This window comes from Lytechinus variegatus, chromosome 4 (genome assembly GCF_018143015.1).
Source record: "Lytechinus variegatus isolate NC3 chromosome 4, Lvar_3.0, whole genome shotgun sequence".
In the NCBI taxonomy this organism is placed as follows: domain Eukaryota; kingdom Metazoa; phylum Echinodermata; class Echinoidea; order Temnopleuroida; family Toxopneustidae; genus Lytechinus; species Lytechinus variegatus.
The window spans coordinates 11,093,398-11,104,989 of NC_054743.1; the positions used below are offsets into that span (position 1 = coordinate 11,093,398).

The following is an 11,592-nucleotide window of genomic DNA, read 5'->3' on the forward strand; positions in this document are numbered from 1 at the left end:
CCTCCTTATCTAGAGTAACTTTATCAAGGTACAATGATCTTCTATTGACATCTCCATTCTACTTTTTAGCTCTTGGTGGTGGTCTAGGTCTTGGTGGTCCAGGGGTTAGTCCAGAGATGAATGGATCCAGTAGACTAAGGGCTACTACTGAAGCAGTCCTGGCCCTACAGGTCATGGATGTCATGCAGCAGCAGTTAGAGGAGTTGGACCTGTGGAGACCATTCCTTGAGGTAAGCTGAGAGCTCGAAATAGGTGGGGTTTTTTTTCAAGTTCAGTGTTTTTGTTACTGTTGGTGACATGAATAAGGTTTGCTAACCCTGCTTCAACACTAAATGTGGGTTTGCTAAAATGACCCCCATTACTGTATGGATACTTGAACAGCTAAGTCAGTCACATTTCATCCTTATTTCCAATTTAGTATTTGTTTTAGTGTTGGTATTAAGGGCATTGATCATGAAGTCGAATGCCGAATGTAGGTTCTCTAAATGATACTTATCACAGCATTAATATCTCAACAACTTGTGATGCTTCATATACATGTAAAAGTGGCATTTCAAGAAACTTGATATCGATTGTAAGTAAAAGTTTGGTTCCTGCAATCAATTCCAAACAACTATTGATTGATAGTCTCCTATTCTCCTTTCTGCATCATAGAGTATGAATCGATTTGCTACTTGATCTGCAAATCCAAATTTGCAATTGATTGCAAATATGTTTCTTGCACATGTCCCCTTTCCCAAGTACATTTATTTTGTTTATGTTGTTGGAATAGAATTTATTACAGCACTCTTTTCAGTCTGAATATGTATACCTAGTTGTATACATATTGTAATTATTTATAATAGCTGGATTTATATAGCGCTTTCTGCCTGAGGATACAAAGCGCTTGCTATTATTACCCCGGCTTTAGCTCAAGCTACCATCACCAGAACTTAGTGCTTTCAAGGAATTAATCTTACCGGGTACCCATTCACCTCACCTGGGTCGAGTGCAGCACAATGTGGATAAATTTCTTGTTGAAGGAAAACAAACCATGGCTAGGATTTGAACCCACGACCCTCTGTTTGAAAGGCAAGAGTCAGAACCACTAGACCATGATGCACCCATTTTAATTTAGTTGCTTCTTCTTCATTCCCCTTACCCCTTTCAGGTTGAGATGCCATCCATTGTAACCCTAGCTAGAGTGGAACTGAATGGTATTGGGATTGATGGAGCTGAGTGTGAAACACAGAAATCTATCATGCAGGCTAAGCTAAAGAGCTTGGAGGAGGAAGCATACAAGATAGCTGGACATGGTTTCTCACTTACATCACCAGAGGATGTTGCACAAGTAAGCAGGAATATCATTGTGGTTAAAATGATTGTGGTTGTCATGATAATTGAAGTGTGGGTGATGATTCAGATGATATTGGAGGAGAATTTTGAAGAAGGGGGATTCCACTGCTCACAGGAGGAGGTTGCGGATGATGAAGATGATGGTGATGATGATGATTTTGGTGGTGGTAGTGGTGATCATGATGATGGTGGTGGTGGTGGTGGTGGTAGTGGTGATGATGATTGTGGTGGTGGTAGTGGTGATGATGATGATGGTGGTGGTGGTGGTGGTAGTGGTGATGATGATGATGATGATAGTGGTGGTGGTGGTGGTAGTGGTGATGATGATGATGGTGGTGGTGGTGGTGGTGGTAGTGGTGATGATGGTGGTGGTGGTGGTGGTGGTAGTGGTGATGATGGTGGTGGTGGTGGTGGTGGTAGTGGTGATGATGATGGTGGTGGTGGTGGTGGTGATGATGATGATTGTGGTGGTGGTAGTGGTGATGATGATGATGGTGGTGGTGGTGGTAGTGGTGATGATGATGATGATGATAGTGGTGGTGGTGGTGGTGATGATGATGATGATGATAGTGGTGGTGGTGGTGGTAGTGGTGATGATGATGATGGTGGTGGTGGTGGTGGTGGTAGTGGTGATGATGGTGGTGGTGGTGGTGGTGGTAGTGGTGATGATGGTGGTGGTGGTGGTGGTGGTAGTGGTGATGATGATGGTGGTGGTGGTGGTGGTGATGATGATGATTGTGGTGGTGGTAGTGGTGATGATGATGATGGTGGTGGTGGTGGTAGTGGTGATGATGATGATGATGATAGTGGTGGTGGTGGTGGTGATGATGATGATGATGATAGTGGTGGTGGTGGTGGTAGTGGTGATGATGATGATGGTGGTGGTGGTGGTGGTGGTAGTGGTGATGATGGTGGTGGTGGTGGTGGTGGTAGTGGTGATGATGGTGGTGGTGGTGGTGGTGGTAGTGGTGATGATGATGGTGGTGGTGGTGGTGGTGATGATGATGATTGTGGTGGTGGTAGTGGTGATGATGATGATGGTGGTGGTGGTGGTAGTGGTGATGATGATGATGATGATAGTGGTGGTGGTGGTGGTAGTGGTGATGATGATGATGGTGGTGGTGGTGGTAGTGGTGATGATGGTGGTGGTGGTGGTGGTGGTAGTGGTGATGATGGTGGTGGTGGTGGTGGTGGTAGTGGTGATGATGGTGGTGGTGGTGGTGGTAGTAGTGGTGATGATGATGATTGTGGTGGTGGTAGTGGTGATGATGATGATGGTGGTGGTGGTGGTAGTGGAGGTGGTGGTGGTGGTAGTGGTGATTATGGTGGTGGTGGTGGTAGTGATGATGATGGTGGTGGTGGTGGTGGTAGTGGTGATGATGATGATGATGATAGTGGTGGTGGTGGTGGTAGTGGTGATGATGATGATGGTGGTGGTGGTGGTGGTGGTAGTGGTGATGATGGTGGTGGTGGTGGTGGTGGTAGTGGTGATGATGGTGGTGGTGGTGGTGGTGGTAGTGGTGATGATGATGGTGGTGGTGGTGGTGGTGGTGATGATGATGATTGTGGTGGTGGTAGTGGTGATGATGATGATGGTGGTGGTGGTGGTAGTGGTGATGATGATGATGATGATAGTGGTGGTGGTGGTGGTAGTGTGATGATGATGATGGTGGTGGTGGTGGTGGTGGTAGTGGTGATGATGGTGGTGGTGGTGGTGGTGGTAGTGGTGATGATGGTGGTGGTGGTGGTAGTGGTGATGATGGTGGTGGTGGTGGTGGTGGTAGTGGTGATGATGATGGTGGTGGTGGTGGTGGTGATGATGATGATTGTGGTGGTGGTAGTGGTGATGATGATGATGGTGGTGGTGGTGGTAGTGGTGATGATGATGATGATGATAGTGGTGGTGGTGGTGGTAGTGGTGATGATGATGATGGTGGTGGTGGTGGTAGTGGTGATGATGGTGGTGGTGGTGGTGGTGGTAGTGGTGATGATGGTGGTGGTGGTGGTGGTGGTAGTGGTGATGATGGTGGTGGTGGTGGTGGTAGTAGTGGTGATGATGATGATTGTGGTGGTGGTAGTGGTGATGATGATGATGGTGGTGGTGGTGGTAGTGGAGGTGGTGGTGGTGGTAGTGGTGATTATGGTGGTGGTGGTGGTAGTGATGATGATGGTGGTGGTAGTTGTGATGATGATGACGGTGGTAGTGGTGTGGTGGTGGAGGTGGTAGTGGTGGTGGTGGAGGTGGTAGTGGTGGTGGTTGAAGGTGGGTGGAGGTGGTGGTGGTGGCTGCGATGATGATGATGAATTGATCGTTATGATCATGATGTTGGTGTTGATGGTGATCATAATGATTACAACAATGAGAGGGATGATGATGATAAATGATGAAGATGAGGATGATCATCATGATCATGATGGTAATTATGATGATCATGATGATGATGATCATTATAGGCATAAGACAAATAAGGTTTTTGAGAGAATATTGGATGGCCTTGAGTGGGATGCAAAGAAATATTGTACGAGCTGAAGGACAAAGAAGCTGAAGACGAATCCAATATTGTTCTTCAGCGAGTAACAATATTTCTACGCATTCCACGAAAATTGGTCATCCAATCTTATTATTTAGCTAATCCCACAAAGCTAAACATATAGTAATGAAGCAAAAAAAAATTGTTTTTAGTAACCATCATATATGGCAATCCTGTAAATCATTAGCATGGTGCCTGAGTATTGTCATTTTAAAAAAAAGATATCTTTGTAATGAAGTAAAGATGTGCTAGGGTATAATGCAAGCGCATTTGAATTCATTAAATTTTTACCCTCCTTTACCACACCTGGCAACTAATATGCAATGCAATTTCATTGTGACATAACAATAGCTTCGTGCGCACAATCTTTTATTAACCAATGATAATCTCGTGGGCAGGCCAAAATATTCATTTCATCTGATATTTTCAATATTGGATGGTTTCATAGGGCATGCACGTTAACAATCAGTTTCAATATTTTGTTTCTCTGAAACAACCTCGTCAGACGTAAAAAAATATTGGTGCCTCTGAAACCCTACATCTAAATGATAACAAAATATTTTTCGAGCCACTTGAGGGGAAAACCCTCAAGATAGATTAACATGGCTTCTCTCTTACATCACAAGTTAAATGTTACACAACTGTGTAGTCATGGCAACTAGAAATTAGATGAACCCCTACAGTTACACGCCATGAAGATGATGGGGAAAAGCAGGCAGGGGGAATAAAAGCAGATAACTTCATAACTGATATTGTCATTATTTACAAAAATCATTTTCATCAATATCTGATTTGATTTGATTTTATTTCAGCATTTTTCCAATAGAAATTATTAACAAACATAATGTACAACATAAAAAAAGTTGTGATACATTTCCTTTTACACAAATAAATACAAATAATAATTCACTGGCAAAATGTATATGGGTACTATTAGTTTGCAATATTAAATGTTGTACTTTCTTGATTAAAAAAAAAAAAATGCTGGAGACCGCTACCATAAGCAGTGCTTGAGAAGGGTAGCAGCCTCAAAGATAATAGCGAAATAAAAAAAGAAAACGAAGTGAAATATAAATCGGCATTGACTTAAGTCAATTATAAACAGATATTATTAATATGATAATATGATTAGTACCATACACTAATATCATTACCAGTATTATCATATATACATGTATTATACTCATTGGTTTAAAAACAAACATCTTCTGTTGTTGCTTATGAAAATTCATAAGTGAGTAGTGAATGTAAGGAGGAGGAGGATAAAGTGGATAGCTTTTTGGTAAAAGGAGGTGTGACAATAAGGTTGATGATATTGTTTTCATATTATTTGAGAAGTACATTGTTTTGAAGTTCTCTGTCAGGGGTATTATTGTTGCAGTGGATTCTGAGTGGGTTGCTACGATTGTCATTCCATAGATCCCTTCATACTGGAAGAAACAAATATGACCAGTCAGTGTATTTCTCTTACACTTTTGAACCTTGAAGTATGCTTTGATTTAGAGTGGTAGAGTGCAATCAAAGAATGCTTGTATGTTTTTATATCTTGATGTTCCAGTGTCCAGATATGTAAGACACAAATTGAAGCTCTTTAGGATGTATGTGTTTTATTTGCTGCCAGGTTGCAGCAACCACATAATAATGCTTAAAGGTCAAGTCCACCCAGCAAAATGTTGATTTTAATAAACGGAAAAAAATCAAACTAGCATGACATAAAAAATTTCATCAAAATCGGATGTAAAATAAGAAAGTTATGACATTTAAAATTTCGATTATTTCCTATAAAACAGTGATATGCACAACTGAGTGACATGCGAATGAGATAGTCGATGATGTCCCTCACTCACTATTTCTTCTGTTTTTTATTGTTTGAATTATACAATATTTCATTTTTTACAAATTTGACAATAAGGACCAACTTGACTGAACCATATAGTAATAAACAATGCTAATTCCACATGTTCAAGGACGAATTACTTGTTGTATCACTTGGCAATGAGGAGAAAATAAGAATATTTCATATAATAAAATACAAAAGAAATAGTGAGTGGATGACGTCATCAGTTTTTTTTTTTTTTTTTTTTTAATTTATGAAATGGGAAAACATCCGATTTTGATGAAATTTTCAGTGTTATGCTTGTTGGATTTTTCTCTTTTTAATCAAATTAATTTTTGTTGGGGTGGACTTGTCCTTTGATTATGTAGAGTAACTAATTCTAGAAAAAGTTACTAACAGCTGCATGTATAATAATAAGTATATCTCTTATGTCACACTCTTAGGTCTTATACACAGAGCTAAAGCTCCCACCCAATGGCGACCCCTCATCCATCTCCACCACAGCAGCACCTGCCCGTCGCACCCTCGGAGCAAGAGGACGCCCTCGCTTGGCCAAACACTTCAGCACATCCAAGGAGGCCCTTGAGAAGCTCAAACCTCTCCATCCTCTCCCAGCCATCATCTTGGAGTTCCGTCGGATCTCTGCTGCCGTAGCTAAGGTGGTGTTCCCTCTTCAGAAGGAGAAGGTTCATAATAGTAGACTGGACATGGATCGGGTTTTCACTGTATACCAGACTCACACTGCTACAGGTAATGACACCTCATACAAAATTGAATTTCATCAAATCCGGGGGGGGGGGTGTTGGCACTTCCATTGACGAGTGGATAGCATCCGCGACCATTAGATCTCAAAAAGCACCCTAAACACATATTTTCCATATTCTGAAAATGCACCCCTTAACAAGTATTGGCGTGTGAAACCCTACCCTTAACAAGTATTGGAAACACGAAGATACTATTGGCAAGTATTCCATGAATTGAATCCCTAAACAAGTACAGCGATATTTCAGTTGCTATGTCATGGACTTCGGTCGTCGGTTTTACCTTTACCTACGTCATTTGGTTTAGTACATCCCCACTCGCGCAATCATGCTCTAAACATGTAGTGTTGACTCTTGGGCAAAAAGTACATCTTATATAAAATATTTTAGTCTTGATTTTTTATACCCTCGCAAATTTGACCCTAAACACGTAGCTTTCCTATCGAAAATAGATACCCTTTTTTCATTATTTTAGTGTTTTTTACACCCTTATTACGTTACGTACGTAACATGCCCTATCTTGAAAAGACATCCATTTTACATGTTTTTTGGTCGCGCGTGGTATCCACTCATCATTGTAAGAATGAAAAATATGCAAATGTAGTTTCAAATTGTGCTATCCATTTTGATGGGTTATGTGGTTTTGAGAAATGGAAATAGGGAATGCCTTTCATATCTTTTATGTGTTTTTTGGTGCACCTTGATTTTTTTTTTTGGGGGGGTTGATTGATATAAAAATGTTCATCTTTACTAATTGTCACACATTATCTATGATATTATCATTAATTGTGGAAGGATTTACAAATGCAAAACTTAGAAGAAGCTTAGTATATAACTTGTTTTCTGGCCCTTTTGATAATGATTATGTAGTTTAATACCTTTCATTCTGTAAAAACAAAATAAATTGGGCCACGTGACTGTAACTCAAGACTTCATATGGACTGATGTTCCTCTTCCTCAAAACAGGTCGGGTCGCGACCTTTGAACCCAACATCCAGGCCATCCCTAAAGAGTTTGACATTAACATGCCTTCTGTGATTGGGGAGAGTCCACCTGGAGGGGGCGCTGTTCAAGGGACTGCCTCCTTCATTCCTTCAGCGGTCTCATCGCATCGCAGCAAGAAAGGTCGAATGACCAGGATAGGAGCTTATACCCCGCTTGTCATTAGTAGTGGACCCACACCCAAACCAGGCCCAAAGTTTGCTGTCAGTATTAGGCATGTGTTCTGCCCTTTCAAAGGTATCTATTGATTCCTTTTTGCATCTGATTGTTTTGTGTATGTCAGAGAATTGAATATCAATCAATGGGTAAGGTTGCACTGCTCAAATAATTGTTATTCCTATATCATTGGGTTGTGAACCGTTATATTTTTTTGTACCACTGATCAAGGACGGTTACAAAAACAGCCTAATTATTGTCTCTTAAAGCGACCTTTTATTGACAAATCATGGGAAAATCAAGGCTTATCTAGGAACATAAAAGGGGTTCAAGTCTTTCACTCGGCTGCATGCCTGAGGGTGTTATGTAATAGATGCCGGCATGTCTGGGAGGTCTATAGGAGAGCAGTAGTTAGTAGACCAACCAACCTGAAGTAAACTTCGTGTTTTCACTTTGAAACAGTGTTTATTTATTTTGGGTTAGCAATCAAGAGACCTGTTATGAGTCTAGGAATTGGGATTGTTGGAAACTGGAACTGCGTTGATCCGATGTATCACGAGTTCGGTCAAATTCGCGCTGTCCAAACTTTTATCGCATTAGTCCGACGGGCGCTCATGACGGACGGATTATGTTATGCAAGTCAATTGGCATGCAAATTTCGTATTGTTTCAATTTTCCCATGATTTGACAGTTGCTGGGCCCTTTAATTTACATAGATTGACATGAAATATCTTTGAGCTTTGAAAATATGACTGTATATGTATTTGTTTCCTAGGTTTATTATAATTGTGAATATCATTACAGTATACTAATCATACATACAGGTAATAGTAGTAATTCATCACTTCATTTGACGTTCAAATCATTCAAAAGAAAGGAATCAATACAAACTTAGAAGAAAAAGTGCACCCATGTAATCTTGTAATCTCATTGATTAATATGCAGTAGTACGCATCCTCTCGGCATCATTACGACCAATGCAGTGATGGGTATGTCCCACATGAATCTGCGCGTTATCATGTACATGCGATACTTCACACTGGAATGTTTATTACACATCCCCAGGTGGATTGATGCTTGCTGCTGACTACTCTCAGCTTGAGCTACGTCTCCTAGCCCATCTAGCCAAGGACAAGTGTCTCATGAGTATCCTGAATAGTGGTAGTGATGTCTTCAAGCAAATCGCTGCCAAGTGGAAGCATGTCGATATAGGCGATGTCACAGCAGAACAGAGGCAACAGGCCAAACAAGTAAGAGATGGATTTGTAATTGATGACAGGTTCATATCAGAAAACCAACATTAAAGTCATCATTATCATCATGGTCATTAACATCATCGTTATCACCATCATCATCATCACCATTAACATCATCATCACCATCATCATCATCACCATCATCAACATCATCACCATCATCATCATCACCATCATCATTAACATCATCATCACCATCATCAATATCATCAACATCATTATCAACATCATCACCATCATCATCATTAACATCATCATCATCATCATCAGGGCTCAATCAATATAATAAAACCTCTTTTTTTTACTATTGCACTGGCAGATAATGTTGAAGAGCTTCAGATCAGAATTTGGTATAAATTTTATTTCAGATGATGCCCCTGGCATTGGATGTCACTTAATAATTATATTACAATTATATTATGTTATGTTCTTCATGGTTTGCATTGAAATAAATTGTTTGTTAGCAAATGAATAAAAATAAAAGAGTTTCCCCATCATGTTTTACAGTCAGAATTGACATTGTTTTACATGATCTAGGCCCTGTAATACAACATTTTTAGTGCATTTCAAATATGAAAGAAGTGTTTTGATTGGTTTATTGTCAGCATTTTGAAATAAATGTATGCATTAATAATGTTGATTGGCCAATGGCATTTACAATCGCAATTGATGGGAATTTGGGAAACCTTTGTGCTATGGAGCTCATGTGTGAAGCAATCATTCAGTTTAGTTTATTTCACTTCCATTTTCTGATAATAAACATAACAAACATATATGTGCATATGTATGAATGTTCAAAACAGAATATGTGTTATAAGAATACTTCAATAATTAACAAATTCGTAGCAAATAGATGGAATATATAGAATTCTTTTTGTTCCAGATACATTTTGATGATTAGACAAATTATAGATTAGTTAGCATGTGATAATGAGGGAATTTACAAAAAGCGAAGCTTGTAATTGTAAATCATTAAAGTTTATCTCACTGATTTGCTTTCTTTCAGATGTGTTATGGTATGATCTATGGTATAGGAGCCAGAGCTCTAGGGGAGCAGCTAGGAGTGTGTGAGGAAGATGCTGCTGCCTTCATGGAGTCATTCAAATCACAATACAAGGGTGAGTGTTTAATAGGAAAGTCATATTTGGTGATAAAATGGTGGAGCGTTGTGGCCCAGTGGATAAGTCTCCGGACTTTGAAACAGAGGGTCGTTGGTTCAAATCCCAGCCATGGCGTAATTTCCTTCAGCAAGAAACTGATCCACAATGTGCTGCACTCAACCCAGGTAAATGGGTACCGGTAGGAAGTAATTCCTTAAGAAGCTGTGTGCGCTATGAACGCCTAGCTTAGCCGGGTAATATAGGAGCGCCTTGAGCACCTAACAAGGTGGATATGTGCGCAATATAAATACCCTATATTGTTATTATTATAAAATGATAATAGATCAAAAGGAGATGTCTAATTCTCAGTGATACTTTTAGAAGAGATTGTATTTTAAGTTGTTTTATGTATAGGAGCAAAAAGAAATGACATTACCCAAGTGATTTAACTTCTTACAATTTAAAATTTAGGACATTTATAAAGGTGTTCTGATTTTACATTAACCATGATTGGAAGATGAGTTTTGCTTGTTTTTCTTCACTCACTAAATGTTTGGCCGGCAAGCAAAAAATTTAATAATTTGTTAACAAATTTTCAGCATTACTCCTATTTGTTTAAGATCAGTATGCTCGATCTGTAATGAAAATCATAAGATCAGTACGCTCGATCTGTAATGAAAATCATCAGATCATAAGTCAGAAAAATTTCCTCCTATGAAAGCCTCTTAATTTACTATTTATTTTCCACGGCGGACGGCATTTGAATAGCAATGAGTCAGAAAGAAGAGGATCGAGGGTATCTGAATTTCAGTTTATCGTGGCTTAGCTGTGAACCAGAATAGCCTGGTGGTTGAGCCGCTGCCCGGAAAGCAGTAAATGGCAGTTTCGAATCCCACTGGTTCCAATTTTTTCAGACTTATGATCTTATGATTTTCATTACAGATCGAGCATACTGATCTTATGATTTTCATTACAGATCGAGCATACTGATCTTATGATTTTCATTACAGATCGAGCATACTGATCTTATGATTTTCATTACAGATCGAGCATACTGATCTTAAACAAATAGGAGTAATGCCGAAAATTTGTCAACAAATTATAATTTCCTCCTATAAAAGCCTCTTAATTTACTAAAAAATTTAATACAAAAGTTCTGATCTCTTCATCTTGCTTATAATTAGGCATGAAGAACTACCTACTCGAAGTGGTCAAGCAGTGCAAGGAACATGGCTACGTCCAGACACTGACCGGTCGAAGACGCTACCTACCATCCATCCACCACACTAATCCTGGAGCAAGAAACCAAGCAGAGAGACAAGCAGTCAATACTACTGTCCAGGGGTCAGCTGCTGACCTGGTCAAAACAGCCATGATCAAAATTGACCGGAGATTAGCAGTGGAGTATCCAGCGACTAAGAGATGCCATAGACATAAAGAGGAAGAGAAGTTAGGCGAGTGATAGAAGTTAATTTGTTCGACTATATTTTGATACCGTGGAGGTTTACGGTTCACCATGTGTAATATGAAGAAAGGAAGGAAATACAGGCAGAAAGATTGAAATGGAAAGAAGAGATAGAATGAACAGAGAAAATTAGAAGTATTATTTCTTGA

At 39.7% G+C, this 11,592-nt stretch overlaps 1 protein-coding gene across 4 annotated transcripts in view; it reads left to right on the forward strand.

The window, feature by feature from the left end:
- The window catches only part of LOC121413377 (DNA polymerase theta-like), a 45,277-nt gene that overhangs the window by 30,314 nt on the left and 3,371 nt on the right, over positions 1-11,592 (forward strand). For all 4 annotated transcript variants that reach the window (XM_041606166.1, XM_041606169.1, XM_041606167.1 and 1 more), the window contains 7 exons: positions 70-230; positions 1,151-1,330; positions 6,147-6,453; positions 7,431-7,703; positions 8,688-8,872; positions 9,885-9,996; positions 11,163-11,432. In XM_041606166.1, coding sequence (XP_041462100.1) covers positions 70-230; positions 1,151-1,330; positions 6,147-6,453; positions 7,431-7,703; positions 8,688-8,872; positions 9,885-9,996; positions 11,163-11,432 — 1,488 coding nt within the window. The remainder of the gene's footprint in view (positions 1-69; positions 231-1,150; positions 1,331-6,146; positions 6,454-7,430; positions 7,704-8,687; positions 8,873-9,884; positions 9,997-11,162; positions 11,433-11,592) is intronic.